Source organism: Dermochelys coriacea, chromosome 3, assembly GCF_009764565.3.
Source record: "Dermochelys coriacea isolate rDerCor1 chromosome 3, rDerCor1.pri.v4, whole genome shotgun sequence".
NCBI classification, from domain to species: Eukaryota; Metazoa; Chordata; order Testudines; family Dermochelyidae; genus Dermochelys; species Dermochelys coriacea.
Window position 1 is genome coordinate 110,606,809 of NC_050070.1, and position 24,899 is coordinate 110,631,707.

General features: G+C 41.0%; 1 protein-coding gene across 4 annotated transcripts; it reads left to right on the plus strand.

Moving 5' to 3' along the window:
• STX11 (syntaxin 11) lies at window positions 1–23,501 on the plus strand. Of its 4 annotated transcripts, none has more exons than XM_038394905.2 (2): window positions 1–561; window positions 22,454–23,501. In XM_038394905.2, the coding sequence occupies exons 1-2, from the start codon at window positions 393–395 to the stop codon at window positions 23,320–23,322; spliced, it is 1,038 nt and encodes a 345-aa protein (XP_038250833.1). In that variant the 5' UTR covers window positions 1–392; the 3' UTR covers window positions 23,323–23,501. The 4 variants fall into 4 exon arrangements, with proteins under 4 accessions (XP_038250833.1, XP_038250834.2, XP_038250835.1 ...); XM_038394906.2 differs by lacking the exon at window positions 1–561 and adding an exon at window positions 1,025–1,066; XM_038394907.2 differs by lacking the exon at window positions 1–561 and adding an exon at window positions 1,791–1,923.
• The last annotated feature ends 1,398 nt before the right edge of the window (window positions 23,502–24,899 follow it).

Here is a 24,899-nt window from a genome sequence, read left to right on the forward strand (position 1 = left end):
CCCCTTCTGAAGCAGAGCACCAGGAAGGGGGTAGCAAGGAGCAGTCGGGGCATGGCAGGCCGGCCCAGCTGCGGGCTACAACCAGAGCCACCCACGCTTCCTAGCAGCTGGGGAAACCCCTCAGGCTGTTCTCGGAAGGGACCCAGCGCCGGCCTCTCCCCGAAGCAGGAGGGGACTGTCCCAGTCGCTCCCCAAATCCTCCACGGCTCTCGCAGCAGGCCCTAGCAGAGCCCCGCGCACCCCTGCCCGCCCCCTCCGTTTCCACCGACAGACCCCAGCTTCGCCCCCCCCGCCCCCCCCACGCCGCGGCAGCCGCTGGGAGACCCCTGCTCCCGCGCTCCGGAAACCCCCTTCGCCGCGCCCCGCAGCGCAACAGCCCCGAGCTGCGGCCCATGGGCCCCGGCGAGGGCGGAGCCTGGGCGGGGCGCCTGAGGGGCCGGGGAAACTCCCTGCGCCCGGCCGGGCTTGACAGGCGCCCTGGAGGACGCGGCGCGTGTCTGCCGGAGGACGCGGCCGGAGCAAGCAGCGGCGACTCTGCCTCTCGCCCGTCTTCCTGGAGCGGTGAGTTCCGCCGGGGCCCTTTTGCCTCGCGGCTTGGGCAGAGCGAGCCGAGGGCTGCCGGGGCCCCCTCTTGGGTGGGGAGGGTTTGGCGGCGAGCGCCCCTCTCTCGTTCGGCTGCTCGTGGGAGCCCTGGGTCCTCCTGCCTCCTGGGGAGGGGCGCGCCCCGCTCCCGGCCGGGTGGGGTGGGCGTGAGCCGAGCCGCTCGCTTCGGGGGACGTCGTAGCACCTGAACTTCGCCGACACCCGCCGGGGACGGGCGGAGGGGTGGCCGTGGACTAAGGGAACAATCCGCCCACCGGGCTAGGAAGGGGACTTGGGGGCGCCCGTGTGCTAGTGTTTCCCCTTCGTAACAAGGGCCGGATGGCTGCTTTAATTGGAAGACCATCAGCCAGTAAGACACTAGCCCCGTTCAGGTGCCCTTCAAATTGTGCCACCTTTGGAAACCTCCAGGGAAACATCGGAACTGACTCCTCTCCATCTCTCCGGAGAAGTGCTGGAGCCCCAGGTAAAGTACCATGGCCCTTTCAAAGAGAAGCAAAAGAGAGAACAACAGTGTGGTGTCCTACGAGCTAGTGTCCTGAGCCTGGGTGTGCTTTGCAATAGTTTTTTTTTCTTTCTTTTCTTATCTCAGGGAAAAGAGATGTAGTGGGTCTTTTTTTCTTTTTTTAAGAAAGTACCAGGTTTAGAAGGTGAATTTATGATATCTGGCTGAAAACTATATTTTAAATCCTTTTTTTTTTTTAAATGTATTCAGCTGTAATTTCTTAATCCTGTCACTAAGGAGAACAAAATCAAGATCTCCCTACTCCTCCAGTCTATGTACCCTAGCAAATGTTAACTTCATTAACAGCTCTGGTAGCGTATTACAGTCCAAACCCAGCTAATATGTGTATTTGCCTTTAGATCCAGAATATAAGTCATTTTGCTTTTTCCTTAACCACCCCAGAATGACCCATGATTAACTGACTGAACAAGTTAGTTTTCTCTGGCTCTTCCTACTAACTGATTGGAATTGACGTTCCTGCTAAAATGAACGAGTACCTCCATATACCTGAGATGGCCTTTTGTAATATGTATGTTAGTAAGACAGGAAGTGACCAGAGGACTGGCATTGGCCTGAAAATGGTAATTTAAACTTCCTGTTCCTATTCTTGAATTGTGAGAGTAGGAATTAGAATTGTGAGGCTCTCTTTTTTTTTTTAAGTCTTCAGACATCGAAGAAGGAAAATGAGTGGCTTTTATGCAAGGCCGCACAATTTGAGGAGAACGAACTTAAACCGTGACATGATTTTCTGATGATGCTGTTTCTTAGCACTTTAAATTTTCAAAGGGCTTTGTAATTGTGATGCTCCTGTATGATAGGTAAGACAGTATTCTTAGTTTTCAGACTGAGAAGCTGAGGTTGAGCCTTTATTCTTTCTTATGGTGCCCTTCCCCCATGAATAATTTTTTTTTTCCTGCTCAAGGTTTTAGAGGATTAGCTACTGTTCACAGACAATATATTAAGTGACCAGTAAATATGGCAGGTGTGTTTATGAACCAAACAATGCATTTAGCCAGCTGGTCTCCATGTTTTGTTTTTTCCCTTTAGTGCAAAATGGTAAGATAACAGGTGTTGTTAGGGTTAGGTTTCTATTAAGAATAGAAGGATGAGACGCAACATCTTTTCATGGATAATGTGCCTAATGTTTCTGATTAGCATTTTCTGTGGTAATAGTGGCTTCTGATCATTGCAAATAACTACAACACAACAGCATACAAAATCACAGGCCATACCATACTGTCATGAAGGTTAACCATGTGATTTGGTTGGGTTTACTGCTATAGTTTTAATGTTAACTAATAAACTGTTAAGTTATTATTTTTATAGTGCTGGGAAGTCTAGTCCTAGACTTATGTGTCTGGGGGGGGAAGAATGTGAGAAGGATAGGACCTCTATTTGACAGCAAGGTAACATTAATTTAACATTAGTCAAAGTCACAAATTGCTTTATTGTGGTAGGTTTCAGAGTAGCAGCCGTGTTTAGTCTGTATCCGCAAAAAGAAAAAAAGGAGTACTTGTGGCACCTTGGAGACATGCTCAAATAAATGTGTTAGTCTCCAAGGTGCCACAAGTACTCCTTTTTTTCTTTTTATTGTAGTAGTTTCTTTGCATGCTTATGGAGCAAAAGTAGTGTGTGAGGAGTGGTGTGGGGACAGTACTATAGTACATTACAACTATAGACGGGCACATGTGTTGTACCTGACTCTGAATGAAGGGGAGGCGGGGTGGAGAGAGCAAGAGGAATTTCCTGTGGGTTTGTGCTGTTGGAACAGCACAAATAGGGTTCCACACTGCAGGCAGGATCTAGTAGGAGATTAAAGCCATGTTCTGTACCAGGGTACAGAGTAATAGAGTGGCAGCCTGGTAACTTGTATGCTTAAGTTCACTACAACTTTCCATAAGAAACACTTTCAACTATTAAAAAAAAAAAAATGCAGTGTCTGCTTTCCTCAACTTTTTTGTTTTTAAATTGAAAATGGTTGCCCGAAAAATGTTTTCATTTGGAATTGCTAAACTTTTTTTTTTAAATAAAAAGTCAAAATGTTTTCAGGATGATTCCAGCCATCTCTATCACTACCACTGAGTATTAGATTGTTTCATTGAATATATGTATATGAGAGAGAAAAGTTTGCAAACTGAGACTACACACACATTTGGGGTGGGGGGGGGGGGAGTAGCCCTGGTTACTGATGATATTTGATTGTCTGAAATCATCTGGAAATCTGACCAGCTCCTCAATTTGTGAACTTATTGTAACAAAAGATATGTGGCCTCCCTGAATGAAAGCAGACCTAATGGTTACTTCCCCCATCCACCATAAACACTTCAGTTTTATTTGGCTCAAGTCTGAACCAGCTCACTGTTAGCCATTCCTCAATTTCACCTGAACCACAAGAGACACTCAACTACACTCTCCAGGCCAGAGATGAAGCTGATGAATGTTGCCGTCATTCTGAAAACACTTCAGCCCATGCCTCCTTGCTAAGTCTTTCATACATTTAGAACAGGAAAGTACCCAAACTACCCTCAAGGATCTATTAGGGAAAAAAAAGAAACAAAAATTATCAAAGGCAGCCCCATATACTTCTACAAATCAGCACCTCATTATCCATAAAATAGATCTAGCACTGCAGAGCCTTTTATGATACTGACTTGTGTAGCTGCAGTTGTGTATTAGAAGTCAATTTGTAAACACAAACAAGAAAAACACCTTGTGAGGTTATACATACTTGATCAGGAAAGGATACTCTAAGGGCCGTATGCCATAATATTTCTAGTTATGCTTTTGCACCATTGTCAACATTGCTGATGTCCCAGGAGTATAACAGAGAATACATTCCTCCCTCTGTTTAGGGAAATCTTTCTTGTGCAGGATGATCTCATTAATCAGTGCTGCTGATTTTAATCTTTGACTTGCATTTACAGATGCAACTCTGTATATGACAAGAGGCCAAGGCAGATTACAAGCTACTGCTTTAAATGTACAAGAAGATGTAGAGGTTAACTTCCTCATGGCGGTGGCTTTCCGTTTTAACTCAAATTGCAAGCGGGGCAGGGTGGGGGACGACTATGGGTCTTGCACATGGCTGGACTGAAATGAACTAGAGTGCAAGATAGACCTTCTCCTTCAGACTAGTTTCAGTTTACTTCTCAAATACTCTAAAAGAGTATATATGCATTGTAGACACAAATGAGATGGGGACAACATGATCCTGCCACAGAAAAAGAGCAATTTAATATGGACCCACTCCTGGGCTCTCAGGCATGATTCTCATTTATTTTCATCAGGGGCTTGCCTTGGGGAAAAAGTGCTTTGTGCCACTGGGTCCAGTTCTGCAAGAATGGTTACATTTTCTGTATTTGGAGTGGAATGCTTGTCAATATTTTGCAGCTATAGATTAAAGGTCACAATCTGTGCTCTCCCTCCAAGTGTAAAAGGGTGTGTGGAGAAAGAGAAAGAGATGGGGTGGGAAGGGAAGGCTAGCATTGCAAAAGTAGATTTTCACTTCCAGGATTCTCTCGTTACAGGGGCTGATCCAGTCCCTGATAAGGATTGGTATGAACTACAGAATAATCAGTACAAAGCATTCCAACTATTGGCATTTCCCTGTGCTGAGTTCACAGGATGTGGGTGTAACTGCTGGGGGTATTTCCTGGGGCCAGTTAAGCTGGCTTTTTGGACCCTTTATAGCTTTTGAGCTGCTGTAGTGGTTGCAGTAACCCCCAAAATTGTGCCCTAACTGTATCAAGGCACTAATTTAGATTAATAATAATATTGAACAATAATCTGTTGTAACACAATATGTTGGTTGGAGATGGTTTTTAAAAATGCTGTCTGATCAGCAGCATAACTATGAGAATGCAAACCTCCCCATTTGCCCCCCCATGATATTCCAATATATGTATTCTAAATTGTGTTGATTTATTTGAAACTTAAAAATTTCCTCCACTCTTATCTTCATAAACTTACTCATTACACCAGGATGTATGGTCTATGACCTTGGACTGTTCAGAATTGTCTTTAGAATTCTCAGTGTAAATTGGTTTATCTGACTGATAACCACTGACAACCTCATGTTACTGCTCAGATGCATGTTTAATATCCTCTTGCTTTTTTTATTTATAAATTCTGTTTCATAATAGAAATAGTATTTCCATGATCATATTGTACTTATGTGGTGTGACATTTGACATCACCCAGACCAATAAAGGGTTCTGTCACTTCTGCCTTGTACGTTTGGGTATCTTAATACTGTGCTGCTATGGTTCAGTGCTCTGACACAAGTAGCCAGCTTACAAGCATGAGGTCCCACTCTGGCTTCCACCAGCCTCGTTACTACTTGCATGGTGACCTTAACAATCCCTTTTGGTCCGAGTTCCTCCCCCCCCCCCCAATCCATCTCCCCGAGTTGTCGACTATCAGACACTTGGAATTTTCCCCTCTGGTTCATCACCTTCAAAGATGTGAAACCTGCCCCCAATTATTAGTTCACTTTGGCACAACACTCCACACAGTTTGCACAATAGAGATCTACTTGGGGTAAAAATAAACAAAGCTTATTTATTTAATAGAAAAATCAATGGATTCAAAGATGAAATAGTAAGGGAAAGCAAATGCATCCGAGTTGCACAGAAAATAAAGATGTTATCTCAGGCTTTACATTTCTGTATTCCCTTTTCTAATACAAGTTACCTATTGCCTCAGAACAGTTTCCCAGTATGCCCTTGGTCCTAGAGGGGATCCATTGCTTCCCAGACAGGATCCCACGTTCTTACTGGCCCTCAGTTTCTGGATAGCCTTCACTTCAAATCCCTTCCCTTTTATCAGGGTTTGCAGTTCTTCTTATTTTTTTTTTCCCCCTTCCCTTTTTCTCAGAGTGTGGTAATTCATGGTGACACAGAGCAGGGGGGTTTCCCAGACTGGGGCTTTCTTTTCTTTTCAAATTGTTTGTGTTTTCCCATAATGTCTTACTGGCTGGACAATGTAAGTGCTTGGAGCTGTTTTTTTATAAACACCTGGCCTGGGAGATGTTCTCCCTGCTTGATTGTCTCACCACAATGCTGTGAGATGATGATCTAGATGTATTGTAGTTACAATTACAATTTTCTACACATTTATAACAAAACCTGTGTGTCCTAATAACCATTGAGTTCAGGACATTACAAGCTTTCATAAAAGATCTTACTTCACATTTTTTATACACAGTAACACTATATACGAACAGTTGATTCAATTGCTTATTCTTGGGGGTTCAGACCCCCGTTTTCTCCTTGGTGTGTCAGGACCCTTATTGTTACATAAGGGTACAGTCACTTGATCCTGTCTTCCATACAGGAATATTGTGGTGATTATATGTTCAAACATTACATTACGTGCATTACAGTATGAGTAAGTGCTTAGTATTATTACTACTGCCTATTGACTCATAATGATGCCCAAGAAGTATAGTAATTGCCCAGAAATGCATGGATGGCTGTGTCTTACTGCTTGCATTATGCAAATTATACAGTAACAAATACATATCATTAATGTATGATTTCTGTGACTCTATTCAAGTCACTTAACTCCTCTCCTCTATTTTACCTAATTGCCAAAATGGATAGAAAGATATTTGTTTTATCTTGTGCTTTTTATGTGTAGGGTAAGAGCCCAGAACACTGGTTGGGTAGCTATAGTTGTATTTTTTTTTTTAAATTGAAAAAATAAATATTTTTCTCAGGAGTCTTGTGATAAATAGATGTTGCTTATAAAGTGCCGTACAAATGCTAAAATTCACCAAAATGGGCCCACTAACCCCAAGCCTTCAGTGTTTCTGATGATTGCCTCTTGCAAAACCATTTTAAAAGTTGGTAGACATGCACAGTCTCCAGTACAACCCTGTAGAATTACTTTCCTGTACACTCAAGGGCACCCAATTAATTTATCCTCTCCCCAACCCTCGCCCAAATCCTTTCCTTAAAATGCTTTTGGCATACACGTATGATCCTCAGCGGAAAGGAATCGGCAATAATGGGGGGAATAACCAAAAATGCTAAGGTTAACTCTGTTTCATGGGCCTTACAGTGAGGGCGAATGAAACTTTTTATCTCAATCATCACAGCACTGGTATAAGACACTCAAAAACCAAACTTACTTAGCTGTAATCAATCAAATTCAAAGAGCGACTTCTAGCATTCTAGACTTCCACTATTCATACCTTCTTTCCCATGTCCGTATACCAGATGACCAAGGGACTCGTATTACTAATCCAGGTCAGAAGTCTGTCACAGGATGCTGGAAACTGGTCAGTAGTGATACACAAGCTGTACAGAATTTTCCCACTGAGAACTTGGAAAACTAATTTATGGTCTCATTAACTCTTGAAGAGATTTGAATCCCAGCTGGGTACAATAAAATAGGCTTTCTACTCTGACTATCCAGGATCTATGTTTACTTGCATGTTCTGGTGCTGCTAGAATACGAACAATAAAAAAATACTTTAAGTTAAAATTCTTGCCCATTGCTGGCGCATAAATGCATCAAGGAAGGAAACAAAGCAATTACACATCTATCTATATCCTCAGCTGCTCCCAATTCACATTTAGCCTAAGCCTTCTGGATAAAAGGTCCACTAAAACTTTTTCCTTGCAAAAGATGGCTGGTACCAGTAAGGGACTCATTAATATTGGCATCCAGATAGCATGATAAATGGTATGTTAGAAATATCAAGGTAGACAGGGTCATGAAATAAGCCTGGGAAATATGAGAGATAAACCTTGGAAGTGTTACTCAGGAGGTGCAAAAAAACCCTTGCTCTTTGTTGAACACTATTTCAGAAATGTGGACTAGTCAAACAGGACACTAAAAGGCAATTAACATTCAAGTGGTTAGTGCCTCATTTCATAGTGCTAGAGGCATCAAGCATTTGAATGTTAATTGTTTTTTGATCCCAGGCTGACAAGAAGAACTAGAAAAGGAGTACTTGTGGCACCTTAGACTAACAAATTTATTAGAGCATAAGCTTTCGTGAGCTACAGCTCACTTCATCGGATGCATTTGGTGGAAAAAACAGAGGAGAGATTTTTATACATACACACACACACACACACACACACACAGAGAACATGAAACAATGGGTTTATCCTACACACTGTAAGGAGAGTGATCACTTAAGATAAGCCATCACCAACAGCAGGGGGGGGGAAGGAGGAAAACCTTTCATGGTGACAAGCAGGTAGGCTAATTCCAGCAGTTAACAAGAATATCAGAGGAACAGTGGGGGGTGGGGTGGGAGGGAGAAATACCCTGGGGAAATAGTTTTACTTTGTGTAATGACTCATCCATTCCCAGTCTCTATTCAAGCCTAAGTTAATTGTATCCAGTTTGCAAATTAATTCCAATTCAGCAGTCTCTCGTTGGAGTCTGTTTTTGAAGCTTTTTTGTTGAAGGATAGCCACTCTTAGGTCTGTGATCGAGTGACCAGAGAGATTGAAGTGTTCTCCAACTGGTTTTTGAATGTTATAATTCTTGACGTCTGATTTGTGTCCATTCATTCTTTTACGTAGAGACAGTCCAGTTTGGCCAATGTACATGGCAGAGGGGCATTGTTGGCACATGATGGCATATATCACATTGGTAGATGTGCAGGTGAACGAGCCTCTGATAGTGTGGCTGATGTGATTAGGCCCTATGATGGTATCCCCTGAATAGATATGTGGGCAGAGTTGGCAACTGGCTTTGTTGCAAGGATAGGTTCCTGGGTTAGTGGTTCTGTTGTGTGGTGTGTGGTTGCTGGTGAGTATTTGCTTCAGATTGGGGGGGCTGTCTGTAAGCAAGGACTGGTCTATCTCCCAAGATCTGAGAGAGCGATGGCTCGTCCTTCAGGATAGGTTGTAGATCCTTGATGATGCGTTGGAGAGGTTTTAGTTGGGGGCTGAAGGTGATGGCTAGTGGCGTTCTGTTGTTTTCTTTGTTGGGCCTGTCCTGTAGTAGGTGACTTCTGGGTACTCTTCTGGCTCTGTCAATCTGTTTCTTCACTTCAGCAGGTGGGTACTGTAGTTGTAGGAATGCATGATAGAGATCTTGTAGGTGTTTGTCTCTGTCTGAGGGGTTGGAGCAAATACGGTTATATCGTAGCGCTTGGCTGTGCCAGCAATGCCCCTCTGCCATGTACATTGGCCAAACTGGACAGTCTCTACGTAAAAGAATGAATGGACACAAATCAGACGTCAAGAATTATAACATTCAAAAACCAGTTGGAGAACACTTCAATCTCTCTGGTCACTCGATCACAGACCTAAGAGTGGCTATCCTTCAACAAAAAAGCTTCAAAAACAGACTCCAACGAGAGACTGCTGAATTGGAATTAATTTGCAAACTGGATACAATTAACTTAGGCTTGAATAGAGACTGGGAATGGATGAGTCATTACACAAAGTAAAACTATTTCCCCATGGTATTTCTCCCTCCCACCCCCCCCCCCCCCACTGTTCCTCTGATATTCTTGTTAACGGCTGGAATTAGCCTACCTGCTTGTCACCATGAAAGGTTTTCCTCCTTTTTCCCCCCCCCCCTGCTGTTGGTGATGGCTTATCTTAAGTGATCACTCTCCTTACAGTGTGTATGATAAACCCATTGTTTCATGTTCTCTGTGTGTGTGTATATAAATCTCTCCTCTGTTTTTTCCACCAAATGCATCCGATGAAGTGAGCTGTAGCTCACCAAAGCTTATGCTCTAATAAATTTGTTAGTCTCTAAGGTGCCACAAGTACTCATTTTCTTTTTGCGAATACAGACTAACACGGCTGCTACTCTGAAACCTAGGAAAGACGATAGACAACCTGAAGATTGAGACTACTGGATAAACAAAGCCATCAAAGGCTGGAAGCATCATTAAAAGCTAACATGTCCAGGGAATTAGATATGGCATTAGACATGGGTAATTAACATGTTCTGGGATGACGACATGCTCTGAGATGGGACTTAGTATTCAAGAATTTTGCTATTTAGCTATTCAAATAAACGATGGGGTGGGGAACGCAAGCTTATGCTGAAAAGCTTAATTATTTCTTAAGAAAGGGAAAAGAGAACTGGCCTATGATGGTGGCAATTGGACGCTCTCCTATGTAGAGTAACTTAAAACATAGGGGTGGATAAGCAGAGAGAGAGAGAGAGCGAGCGAGCTCATCCTCCCAGAGAGGAAAGGAAGCAGGTCTTAGCTGTAACCTGCAATGAATAACCTGCAATACTCTGAATTTTTGATAGTTTTATGAGATTTCTGTAGGTCTCTAAATGTTGACTTTTTTCTCACCCCAAGATACACTTACATCTTTAAACTTGGGGAGAATGAGATGATGGCATATATCACATTGGTAGATGTGCAGGTGAACGAGCCTCTGATAGTGTGGCTGATGTGATTAGGTGTCCCCTAATAGATATGTGGACAGAGTTGGCAACGGGCTTTGTTGCAAGGATAGGTTCCTTGGTTAGTGGTTCTGGTGTATGGGGTGTGGTTGCTGGTGAGTATTTGCTTCACAGAAAGCCACTAGCCATCACCTTCAGCCCCCAACTAAAACCTCTCCAACGCATCATCAAGGATCTACAACCTATCCTGAAGGACGACCCATCACTCTCTCAGATCTTGGGAGACAGGCCTGTCCTTGCTTACAGACAGCCCCCCAACCTGAAGCTTATGCTCAAATAAATTTTAGTCTCTAAGGTGCCACAAGTACTCCTTTTCTTTTTTGCGAATACAGACTAATACGGCTGCTACTCTGAAACCCATTCAAAAACCAGTTGGAGAACACTTCAATCTCTTTGGTCACTCGATTACAGACCTAAAAGTGGCAATTCTTCAACCAAAAAAGCTTCAAAAACAGACTCCAAGGAGAGACTGCTGAATTGGAATTAATTTGCAAACTGGATACAATTAACTTAGGCTTGAATAGAGACTGGGAGTGGATAGGTCATTACACAAAGTAAAACTATGTCCCCATGTTTATTCTTCCCACCCCCCCACTGTTCCTCAGACATCCTTAAAAAGAAAAGGAGTACCCGTGGCACCTTGGAGACTAACAAATTTATTAGAGCATAAGCTTTCGTGAGCTACAGCTCACTTCATCGGATGCATTTGGTGGAAAAAACAGAGGAGAGATTTTTATACACACACACACACACACACACACACACACACACACAGAGAACATGAAACAATGGGTTTATCATACACACTGTAAGGAGAGTGATCACTTAAGATAAGCCATCACCAGCTGCGGGGGGAGGAAGGAGGAAAACCTTTCATGGTGACAAGCAGGTAGGCTAATTCCAGCAGTTAACAAGAATATCAGAGGAACAGTGGGGGGTGGGGTGGGAGGGAGAAATACCATGGGGAAATAGTTTTACTTTGTGTAATGACTCATCAGCACTGAATTGTCCACAGTGTTGGAAAACTACAGGAATGTACTGAGATGGGATTATAAAGAAACTTATGGCCAGATTATTTCATAATTGTCCACTGCAGGATTTCTTGTATTTTACTCTGACACAGAGTACTGGCTATTGCCAAAGACAGGATACTAGAGTAAATAGACCACTGGACTGATCTAATATGGAAATTGTTTTTTATATTACAATATGTATTAGCTCTTAGCTTCTTGGAAGAAGTTGCAGATGAAAGAAGAATGTGTATTGTGGCTCAAAATGCATTTTAGAAATGTTTGTATTTTATCTTCTTAGGTGGCAACTGACACTTTGTTTCCATATATCCTGTTGCTATATCCACATCCACTTTAGCATAAGATTTTTGCCAATATTTTGGGGAAGTAAATGCTATTAACCAATTCTCATTAACTAATATTACTTAGTGGATTAATTTATTTATGCTACAAAAAGAAGAAAAGTACAGTGGATTTCCCCAGTTCCGTTTGATATACAGAGCATTGAAGCCTTTGGAAATTTCACTAATTTTCCTTCTCAAAAGTCAGGGGTACTGGACATGTACATCTTAAAACTTAAACAAAGGTGGGGTTTTTTTTGTTGCAAGTTCCGGTTATCAATTAATCTTTTGGTGCTATCTGCTATCAAAGATCTGGCCTGCTATGATACACATCAGGGTTTAGTTGACTGCCTGAATCAAGCAGTAACAACTCTGCCTAAACTGAAACTAGTCCTTTGCAGTTAGAGACAATTGTTTGGTTTTTGCCTTTTTAAATTTGGAGAGTGAATGCTGCTTGGCAGTGGGATAATTAATGAAGCAGCATGATGCATAACACTGGAGCAATAGTAGAAATGAACACTTGCAGCACTGTGAATAATGGGTCATCTGTGCCACTGAATTCCGTTACTGCAAATATCTTGGTTTGACAGGTATTTTAAATTGCATCAATTCAGAGCCCTCATCTGACACAGCTTTTGCTCGTACTTAGTTTGCTCTGCCCAAGCCACTCAGTAACCAGGTATTTCAGAGAGCTAAACGTACAGTAGTTGCAATCTTATTGCAACACGTACCACATCAAGAATTTGTAACTCTCCTGTGCATCATGGGAAAGCTGTTTGTGGTTGTGATTAATAGACAGAAGTTTCATTCTGTCATGGGAAAATAACAATGGGACAGATTCTTAGCTGGCTACATTTAAAATTTACACCAGGAGAGGATATAGCTTCAGGCACCTAACCCAACTGTTGCAGACATTAGGTAGTCTACATTCCGTGTGTGTCTGAGAACAGTTGAATTGCAAAAGGAAAATATTCCTTACAGGGACAGACTTGCTGAAAGTATACATTTCAAAATGAATATTAAAAATTACATATGAAAAAAATGAAGGCTAAACCAGGACATTTTCAGTCAGGTTTTTATATAATCCTAGAACTGGAAGGGTCCTTGAGAGGTCATCTAGTCCAGTCCCCTGCACTCGTGGCAGGACTAATTATCTAGACCATCCCTGACAGGTGTCCAACCTGCTCTTAAAAATGGAGATTCCACCACCTCTCTAGACATTTTATTCCAGTACTTAACCACCATGACAGGAAGCTTTTCCTAACGTCCAACCTAAACCTCCTTTGCTACAATTTAAGCCCATTGCTGCTTGTCCTATCCTCGGAAATTAAGAGACAATTTTTCTTCCTCCTCCTTTTAACAGTCTTTTACGTACTTGAAAACTGTTATCATGTCCCCTCTCAGTCTTCTTTTCCAGACTAAACAAACCCAATTTTTTCATTCTTCCTTCATAGGTCATGTTTTCTACACCTTTAATCACTTTTGTTGCTCTTCTCTAGACTCTATCCAATTTGTCCACATCCTTCCTGAAATGTGGTGCTCACAACTGGACACAATACGCCAGTTGAGGCCTAATCAGCACTGAGTACAGCCAAAGAATTACTACTTGTGTCTTGCTTACAACAGTCCTCTTAATACATCCAGAAATTTATTTGCAATAGTGTTACACAAACTTTGCATTTGTCCTTATTGAATTTCATCCTATTTACTTCAGACCGTTTCTCCAGTTTGTCCAAAATTTTGAATTTTAATCCTATCCTCCAAAGCACTTGCAACGCCTTGTCCGCAAACTTTGTAAGTCTACTCTCTGTGCCATTATCTAAATCATTGATGAAGATATTGAACAGAACCAAACCCAGAACTGATTCCCTGTGGGACCCCATTTGTTATGTCCTTCCAACATGACTGTGAACCACTGATAACTACTCTCTGGGAACAGTTTTCCAGCCAGTTTTGCACTGCCCTTATAGTAGCTCCATGTAGGTTATATTTTCCTAGTTTGTTTTATGAGAAGGTCATGCGAGACAGCATCAAAAGCTTGACTAAAGTCCAAGATGTACCACATCTTTCTCTCTTTCTCCCCCCCCCCCCCCCAAAAAAAAATCCACAAGGCTTGTTACTTTGTCAAAGAAAGTTATCAGGTTGGTTTTGTTTTTGACAAATCCATGCTGACTGTTTCTTATCCCCTTATTATCTTCTAGATGTTTGCAAATTGATTGCTTAATTATTTGCTCCATTATCTTTACAGGTGCAGAAGTTAAGTTGACTGGTCTGTAATTCCCTGGGTTGTCGTATTTCCCTTTTTATTGATTGTCATTATATTTGCCCTTTCCCAGTCTTTTGGAATTTCTTCCCTCATTGTGCTTGGTCCTCACAATATCACAGCATTGGACAATACTGCGTATTCCTAAGTGAGTCTTTATGATAGCGTGCAAAATACTCACACCTGTTCATATAGGGCTTAATGAAATCAATGGGACTGTTACCACTAATTTCAAAGGGTGAATGTTTAGGCCCATACTTATGTATGCAGTGCGACTGTAGCTCTGTTGGTCCCAGAATAATAGAGAGACCAATTGGATGAGGTAATATCTTTTTACTGGACCAACTTCAATTGCCTGTTCTTGTCAAAGAATAATATTTTATGCCCTAGTGCTATTTAATTATAATAATGCCACCCATAGTTAAGGTTGCCCAATACTCTCCATTTTAAGACCCTGCTTTCAGTTGCTTATAATTAGCTAAACGGCTATTCAGGCTGAAATTTCATGCCGAATGCCTGCCTCATGTTTGAATTTTTTTGAAATGTTTTAGCTAAAATGGTTTGGTTTGGCTATTTCTGAGAGTGAGGTTGGGGGAAAGGCATTGGTAAAACAATGGTAAAAGCATTTATACCCATTTTGTTGAGAAGCTCTAGTGCCTCTGTATCTTGGAGCAGGAATTTGAACTATGGCAGCTGGGTTGCCCTTGTGTTGGGGATGTGCCTTTTGCAATTGATGTGAAAATCCACCCAACTTTGACCAAGTCACAAGTCTCTGAAAATAGTCATTTACACATACATGCTCAATAGAGATTTGTTGGATGCTGGTGGCAAGATTTCCTCAAAATTCCAGCTGCGGTGTGCATGCTCCAGCCCCAGCCACTCTTGTGTGCTGATTAGATTCTGCATATGTCGGCCATACAGCGTGACTGAGAATCTTCCATCCCAGAGCCACAGGGACCAAGCAGGACTTTTCCTGCAACTGCTGCTCCTTGTAGCTGCATGTTGGTGTGGTTTCAGGTACCTGAACTGAACGCAGGAATACTGTGTCTGTCTTGTGCTCTGTGTACCTCCTGGTGGTGTCCAGGCAGTGTGGTGAAAGGGGAACACCCTGACTTGCTTGAACATATAGGGGGTGAGGTATGGGAGGCAGACAGGCAGGATGGAGGATGCATTCTGGGAACAGAGGGAGAATGGGGTGGGCTCCGGGAGGATGGGAGCAGAGGAAGGTATACAGGAGGGCTTGGATGGGGAAGGAGTGGCAGGGCCAGACTGAGCGATATGGAGCAGCTGTCTGCAACCAATAAACGTACTCTTTTTCAGAATCTGGAATAGAACCCAGAATTCCTAGTCCAACAGTTCTTTGTTGTCAATCAGTAGCAGTAAAGTGGCAAAGTATGTGCACTCCTCCTCTAATGGCTTGTCCAAACAGAGCATAACAGCCTCTTAATGCTACCAGTTGACCCATTAACTCAAGTGGAAGAGGTCTGTTCTGTGGATCTATAGTGGATCTGTTGCTGATCCTCAAAATTGCGGGGGAAAAAAAAAACAAACTATATTCAAAGAACATTATGGTTGCAAAGTCAAGCGTTCAAAAGTTAGGAAATGCTAGGATTGAGGTTGCTTGGATTCTGTTCCTGCCTCTGCCACAGAGTTGCTCTGAGGTGCTGGGCAGATCTCTTAAACTAAACTTTGTGTGTGTAGCCACTAATTATGTGTTCCACATTAACTTGTGCCCAACTTGAGACCTTGGGATCAGATGCACAGATGTATTGAACGCTCACTGCTGCATCTGAAGTCGGTGGGAGCTGTGCTTCAAATATGTGAAGTACTACAAAAGCAATTCTCTGAAAAATCAGGTCCTAAGTGTATCAAATTGGGCACCCAAAACTAGTGGACTAATGACAGTTTTGCCCTTAATCTCTCTATGCCTTAAAGCCCCATCTATAAAAGGGCAATAACACCCTTCCCCACAGATGTAATTTATCTAAAGATAAATTATTAATGTTTTTGAACACTCAAATATTACAGTGAGTACCATGGAAAAGCCCACGTGGAAATTAATACTATACTCAGTGCATGGCTCAAATGGCTTGCAATAAATAAAACCTGAGGTCATACATTGAATATAAAACATTGAATAGCTGCTCATTCGGTGAGCACTGTCCATCCTATTCAGTGAATGTGGCAGGAGCACTGTGTGTGTGGCAGGAGGAAATATGTGATCATATAATTTAAAGACTGAATCACACGAGAGAGGCGCAAACAAAGGTTGCACAGCAACCATCATCTTGGCATTTCCCAGGTTTTTTTAATGCTTGACTTTACAACTTTAACATACAAAAAAAACTATATTCACAGAATGTTTACATGACAATGGCGCTTTAACCCGGATTCTACAGGCTTTCCAGGAAGGAGTTTTGGTACAAAAGTTTCATATTACATGTTGTCTCTAAGTGTGAATTGACATCAACCACTTTGACGTGATATTCTAAGTCGTCTTGAGTTGATTGTGGTGTTACAATGAGTGTAGAATTATGAACTATATCTCTTGCCTGCTCAGCTGCTTTTCACACTCAACTTTTTGTAAATATTTTTCTTAAACTGATAACACTAGTTATTGGGCTGAAACAAGAGGCTTTGACCACCCCCAGATAGGGTATTGTGGTGGTGGTGGTGGTGGTGTTTTAATCAGCATGTGAATATCAGATTTGTGGAAGTTGGGTGCCTAGTGAGATTTTTCAGAAGTAGCTATCTGCATCTATAGGCACTGAAAACCTTGCCCTAGACTAATTGTTGAGCTGTACAATTATGATGATCGGCCTGTGCATATAGACCCATATCCAGTTCTCTTCGCTTCTGTTGTGTCTAGAATTGGGGTTTGATTAGCTTTCCTCTTTACCTAATTTGGGGAGCACTCACTATATGGACCAGAACTGCAACCTTCTATTAAACGCTCTGTGTGTGTGACAGGGAGATCGAGCGAGAGAAAAGAGTTGGCTAGTCATAGTGCAGGCTTTTCTAACTTTCAACTGCTAAATTGTATTAAGACTACTAAAAATACACTCCTTGCTTGACTTCTTTTTTTAATGTAAGTACAGTAACTTCTCTAGTTACTACAGGGATGTGTCATGATGACTGAATGGGAGGGAGGTGATCCACAAGGCAGGCTCTCTAAAATTGAGATCCACACTAGAAAAAAAAAGTGAGAATCTCAATGTAAATAAGTCTAGCTATATAATCCTCTTTGCTCTTGTTAAAGGAATTAATTCTTGGAGCATTTCTTGATACTTTGATAGCAATGCTGGAGCCATATTGATGGTTGTGAAGTGAATAACTTTCAAAAACAGTGTCCTGGTAGAGAGAGTGCATGTATTAGCTTTCTAATATATAAAATGGTGATGACCCTTTTATCTCAAAAGGGTGTTGTGAAGCTAATTCATTAAAGTTGGAGCAGTGCTCTGATCGTGCTTGTGCATGTGCTTCAAATTGCCTCTTATTTATTGCTATGGGATTTTAAATGGGGAAATCTTTCTCAACTGACACTGGTTGAGTACCTTTGCACCTCACTCAGAGAATTAGCTTACCATTAATAGTGCTTTTATTTATTTTACATCTAGTGAAAGCAAACTATCATCACTATAAAAAGAAAAGGAGTACTTGTGGCACCTTAGAGACTAACAAATTTATTAGAGCATAAGCTTTCATGAGCTACAGCTCACTTCATCGGATGCTCTAATAAACTTGTTAGTCTCTAAGGTGCCACAAGTACTCCTTTTCTTTTTGCGAATACAGACTAACACACGGCTGCTACTCTGAAACCTATCATCACTATATATTTATGACATTTGAAATTGAGTATAGGCTAGATGACCTGCAGTAAAATATATCTTTTGCATCACTGGACTCGCAGTATAAAACCATACTGGAAATATTTCTGCTAAAATGACAGCATAGTTAATTAGGTTACAGTGATGACACTTGATTGAGATGATTGTGATTCATTTTCACCTCTTTCAGGCTGTCTGCACTCTCAGTAAGACAGCATAGCTTTGGGTTTTGTCAGGTTATCTTTGCACCCCTAAGAAGTACCAACTAACTTTTTAAAAAAAAAAAAAAAAAAAAAAAAGAAGTCCAGCAGAGATGTCATTTTGACCGACTACATCTCACCAACAGTCTTCACCACTAGTTTCACACCTTAGGATGTAAAATGGACTTAAAGGAACATTATCAACTTATAACCAGACTTCTTTACCTATGTTACTAATATTTTAAAATCACTAGAAGTGTGTGTTTGTCACTTGTTGTTGGAGGGTTATGTATGTATGTATTGAGTTCTCTCAGTTTCGACAATGAAAATCAATGAGGTCAGTTTCATGTTTGTTTAGACACTTTCATTTTTGGGTTCTCCATGCTGCAATAGCAGCATTTTCAATATTGCTGTAGGATGTTTATTTTAATTTAAATGTAATTGGATTTATCTGCTTTTTGAGGTGGAAATGCTTCCCTCGATCCTAGGTTTTATATAAGCTGTTCTTTCAAAATGTAAATCTTGAACCAAACTTAAGCAGTTTCCCTTTCATGGGCTGCCTATGGAGAGGATGAGTTTGAACTTAAAGAAAAGACACACTTTTAGGGGGTTAGCTCTCATTAAAGAGAGAAGTGGGTATAGCTATTTATATTTCTCCAACACAATTGTTTTTGTTTTACTTTTTATATATTTTTAACTTCAGTGGCTATCTGTGGGGTGGTTGTGGGTTTTTTTTTTTTTTGAATAGTCTCCTGTGGTGGCTATCCCCAAACACTTTAGCATTGTGCTAGTGCATGAGAATTGAAAAAGGAAACTAATTTATAAGCAAAACTATCTAAGCTGTCCTGTTTTCTATATTTCATTCAGTTTAGATGAAACAGAGTGCACATGGTGAAGCGTAATTTAGATTCTCTAAAAATATTCTTGCAGTTTAAAAAACTTCAGATACTGTTAAGAGTAAGGAATTAATTTTCAATTCATTTTTTATCTTGGATTTAGACTACTGTAGTACTCCATGGGCAGTTTGATCCTTTTAGAGTGGCTGAATTCATAGTCTGCCTCTCCAGTACTTGACAACAGTGCCCAAATAATTTCATATTATTTCACATCTTCCATTTTATTAACAGTGGCATGTAAAACTTGGTTATAAAACCTGACCACGAGAACAGGAAGACAAATATCTTTGAAATTGTTAGGAGTAAATCATTCTGTTTCATGAGAAGGTGCTCAGGGCCTGCTTTTAAAGCAGAAAGACGAGAAATATTCCAGCAACAAAACTTCATGCGAGGTCTCTGTTCTTAATTTATCACAAGCTTTTTGTGGAGAACTGAATTCTCTGTCTTAACAGGACCCAAACCATCTTTTTCTTTTCTTTGTGGTGGTGGTAGAGAGATGTCTCATGCAACACTGCATTTAAGTTAACAAATTTAAAACTTTTTTGGCCTCAAATAACAGAGGTTTATGTGCCTTAGCTCATTTCTGCTACTGTAGTATGTATTTTTAAATCACCACAAACAGCTTGATGCTATTAGCTATCTGTAGTATAGAAAAGTCGTGCAGTGTAGCTGCTGTTTGTCAGTTCTCCTGCCGACAAAAAACTTCCACCCATGATGAGTGGCATTTACATTGTTGACAGAGTGCTCCTGCCAACAACACGCTGTTCGCACTGGCGCTTGTTGCAGCAAAGCTTTTGCCCTTTCTTTTGTGTTGTTTATTGGTTTTGGAGGGGCGGGGGGCTTTGAGGGTGGTTAAACACCTCTGAAAGACAAAAGTGTTGTCGTTCAATTGCCAATGTAGACATAGCCTTATACTGGTATAAAGAATGTGGTTTTGTTTGGTTTGGTTTTGTTTATAGCTTTATTGCCTGGAAAGGAATAAAGCTAAATCAGAAAAGCAACTATTATACCAAGGTAAGTGTGTCTACTCTGGAGCTATACTATAATTTTATTGGTACCACTGGTAAATTTTGCCTTGGGGACGAGCCCTAAGGCCTCAATCCCGCAAACACTTGCATGTGTCAAGTGTCTTTAAGTGGAATTATTCATGTTCATAAAAATAAGCATATGCATGAGCATTTGCAGAATTGTGACTTAAAAGCTCTTTAAAATCCCTAGCAAGATTCCTGCTAAGCCTGTTCTAGAAAACTTTAAGGTATGTGTGTCAAAGAGGGTAGTTACTGTCTGAGGGGGCTGCAATTAGGATTTTGTTTTTGTTCCTTAACTTTTAAAAATTGTGCAACAGATCATAAATCTGCCTTTTTGACTGCTACTGTCTTCACTGAGTCCACACCTATACCCTTTGGCCATGTCTACACTAAGCTTTTTTTCTTTAAACCTTGAAATAATTTAGTGTTAACTAATTCATGGTAGTTAACACCTTTGTAAAGGCTAGCGTGGACATGCACTTGAAAAATGAATGTAAGGCAGACTAAAATTCAGTTTAGTGTGAAAATATAGAACACCGGAGGCAGGGAGCTTATTGTATTATTCATGTACTTATTTAATTCAGTAATCACTCTCCTTAATTTAAACAGCCTGGTCATGGAATTCCAGGTTCTAAATTGCAGTGCCACAGAATCCTTGCTTTAGTAAATTTGACCTCTTGTATTTGTTGTCGATAGTTTTATGTCTCAGGCACCAAGATTTTGAAAATAAACATAGTGCTCCAATAATGGAAGAGGCATGCCACTAGGATAATCTGATTAGTTTTAGTTTTCATTTAGCTCTATAAAGAGTTGGTTCTGTGTCTGCTCCTGTCATAAATATAAAGAAAGGGTAACCATCTTTCTATATACTATATGCTATAGTGCTATAAAATCCCTCCTGGCCAGAGGCAAAACCCTTTCACCTGTAAAGGGTTAAGAAGCTATGGTAACCTCGCTGGCACCTGACCCAAAATGACCAATGAGGGGACAAGATGCTTTCAAATCTGGAGGGGGTGGGAACAAAGAGGTCTGTCTGTCTGGGTGATGCTTTTGCCGGGAACAGATCAGGAATGCAGCCTTCCAACTCCTGTTAAGTTAATAAGTAAGCTAGCTAGAAACTGCATTTAGATTTTTTTGTTTAATGGCTGGTAAAATACGCTGTGCTAGAGGGAATGTATATTCCTGTTTTTGTGTCTTTTTGTAACTTAAGGTTTTGCCTAGAGAGATTCTCTATGTTGTGAATCTGATTATCCTGTAAGGTATTTACCATCCTGATTTTACAGAGGTGATTTTTACCTTTTCTTTAATTAAAATTCTTCTTTTAAGAACCTGATTGATTTTTTCATTGTTCTTAAGATCCAAGGATTTGGGTCTGTTCACCTGTACCAATTGGTGAGGATTACTATTAAGCCTTCCCCAGGAAAGGGAGTGTAGGGCTTGGGGGGGATATTTTGGGGGAAGACTTCTCCAAGAGGTCTCTTTCCCTGTTTGTTTAAAACGCTTGGTGGTGGCAGCATACCGTTCAAGGACAAGTTTGTACCTTGGGGAAGCTTTTAATCTAAACTGGTAAGAATAAGCTTGGGGGGGGGGTTCACACCGCTGGTCCCCACATCTGTACCCTAGAGTTCAGAATAGGGAAGGAACCTTGACAGCTCCACATTTAGCGCTCACTGAATTTAACAGAAGTTCAATGCACTGAAGGACACCAGAATTGGGCTTTAACAGACATGGATCCCCTTAGGTGCCCTCCTCCTTTCCTAAAATCCCAGCCTGAACCTTTCTATATCAATCCTTATAACAAGTTCTTTCCCTGCTACATTTTTTGTGCATGTTTGTACTCTGCAAACATGTTGACAGGTTTCACTGAGGCAGGAACTGCAAAGGCAGAATTTCTGATCATTGGGGTTAGTGATTCAGTAAAGGGTTAGGGTCTTGAAGGCATCGAGGTGCAGAGGAATCTTGGTTTGTTTTTCAATTAGATCTGTGCTGTTCTACACACAGCAGTAATGACTGCAAGCTTCTTATTAAACCTTAATTTGTTTACAAGAATCATGGCAATGTTTTTTTATTTTAACTGACAGGTTTTTGGATGCACAGCTTTCAATAATGCATGATTAAAAAAAGGTGTGTGTGTGTGGGGGGGAATTACTGAGCCCTGTTGCTACCACAAGGGGACTCAAGTGCCAGTGTCTTAGCACCTCTAATCCAGTGACCTGTGTCAAGCAATGCAGGGAAGTTTAAGAGAAACTGGTATTTTGTGGTGTGTTTTATGCAAAGATGCTTTTAAATGTGAAACTTTAAAAAAAAAATTAATTTTAATACATTCTTTAATTTTTCTGTTTTTGTTTTTTTCTCTTCTCCCCAAATCCCTTTGCCTACAGGCAGGATGAAAGACCGGTTATGTGAACTGTATGAGTTAGCTAGGCTTTATAACCAACAATTTCCTAACAATGAGGATGAGAGTTTACCTCATGAAACCCTCCTGTTCGAGACTGATTATGCCCTTGCAACTCTTTACAAAGATGTCCAGAGTATCAGAACAGACAACCTCCACCTGAAAGAGGATGTCAAACGGCTAGGTAAACAAAATAACCGCTTTCTTACCTCCATGCGCCGTCTTAGTAGTATCAAACGAGATACTAACAGCATCGCCAAAGACATCAAGGCCCGTGGAGAAGGCATCCACAGGAAACTCCAGACAATGAGAGACTTCAGTGAAGATGCAGAAACAAAACATGGCACGATGTCTGTCATAACCCGTGTATCGAAGAATCACTATGTTGACCTCATGCATGCCTTTCAGGAAGCCATGTTTGGGTACAATGAGGCAGAGATGAACCAGCGGGAGAACTGTAAGATTCGGATCCAGAGACAGCTGGAGATCATGGGCAAGGATGTTTCCGGAAACCAGATTGAGGACATGATTGAGCAAGGCAAGTGGGATGTTTTCTCTGAGAATCTCCTGTCTGATGTCAGAGGGGCTCGTGCAGCATTGAATGAGATAGAGACGCGACACAAAGAGTTGATGAAGTTGGAGACTCGCATCAGGGAGGTTCATGAGCTCTTTCTGCAGGTGGCACTACTGGTGGAGCAACAGGCTGACACCTTTGACATCATTCAACTGAACATGGAAAAAGTTGAGGACTATGTAGGAGAGGCTAAATGTCAGGTGAGGAAAGCTTTGGAATACAGGCGGAAAAACCCTTGTCAAACACTCCTCTGCTGTTGCTTTTCATGCTGCAAAAGCTGATTCTCCTACTCAAGCCTTTACAGGCCAACTTGAATGTACAGTTGAAATAGTGCTTTTAAAATGGGCTACTTTTTGAAACAGGATTGCTTTTGGTTTTGGGGGGTTGGGGTGGTTGCCCCTTGTCTTAGACTTTATGTGCTAATAAAAACCAAATGTTGCTGGCAAATTTTATTTTAAAAATAATAATAATAAATAAAATAAAATTCAAGCCTAACCTATTTGGTTGTAATCAAGGCTAGAGTGCTTGAGAGCCTCATAAAATGATACATGATCCAATTGATGGTGTCAATGGTCCAATCTGACACCTCCTAATTTAAAAGGATGAATGAAAGGCTCATAGCTTAATCGATGAAGGATGAGTGTTGGTGTACCACAAGATGGCTATTTTCTATCTTCCACAGTGAGACTGCATAGGGTACAGCTCTATTTCTGTAGTGATGTAATTCTGTGGTGCTTTGTAAGTTTGCCTGCCTTTAGGAAACTTGGAGCCCATGTGATGCAATCCTTGAGCAATTCATTGCCACATTCATTTGAAGAAACAGTAAGTCTGTTAAACCATTAACAGAAAATATAGAATTATTTTCTTAAACCTTTTTTACACAAGGAGCCTGATTCTGATCTCATAGTGGTTTTACACCAGTGGAACTCCATTGAAATGAATGAAGTGAATTTTGATCTATTCCCGTGTAGATAAGATCAAATTCAGTCCCAAGAAGTGGTCATTCCTCCCCGCCCCCCATCCCTTTCATCATTGCGAACACACCAGAATTTTGATCAGGTCACAGGAAACACTGAAAAATTAAGACCTCTCTTCAATTGACTCTTTACTTTAGTCATTTAAATACTCTGTTTTAATGTTGTTTAAAGTTGTATTGTAGTCTGCTGGAGGACTGAAAATGGTTATGGCAAACTTTTCAAAGATTTTTAGCCCTATAAATAAAAATAATGCAACCATCTCCTCTCAAATGGACATTTTGTCTGGAGGGCAAATGCAACACTTTAGCCACACACACACACACACACACACACACACACACACACACACACACACACACACACACACACACACACACACGCACACTTGAATTTATAGTGACAGTTTTACCTTGTAAATAGATGCTTATTTTTGTAAGAAAATGTATTGATATATGTTTGTATTTAACATGAAGGTATTAATAACAATGTTTACTCTGGTTAGCATATGAAGACAGATGGGACTGTCTTCTGCCTCTGGGACAACTGCATATTGAGGAGAGAATAGACTCCTTTATTCAATACTTCTGTATGAGCCAACATTTTGGAGTCAAAATGACACTTCCTTTTATTGGGATTGAAAAGTTTTCCCTCCTCCTTTTGTAAACCCGTTTCTGATTGACCATATTAGGTTTGGACAAAAAGGGGGGAAGAGGGAAATTTAAGGCCAAATTTTGCAGTCCTTAATTGATTACAGTTCCCATTGCTTTCACTTGATTGAAAACTGAAGAATTTGGCCCTCATTTTTGAAGTTCTTTGTGCTCTGTGTTAGTCCTACTGAGAGCAGAGGGCAATGCCAAAAGTATGCACAATATTCCAACTAC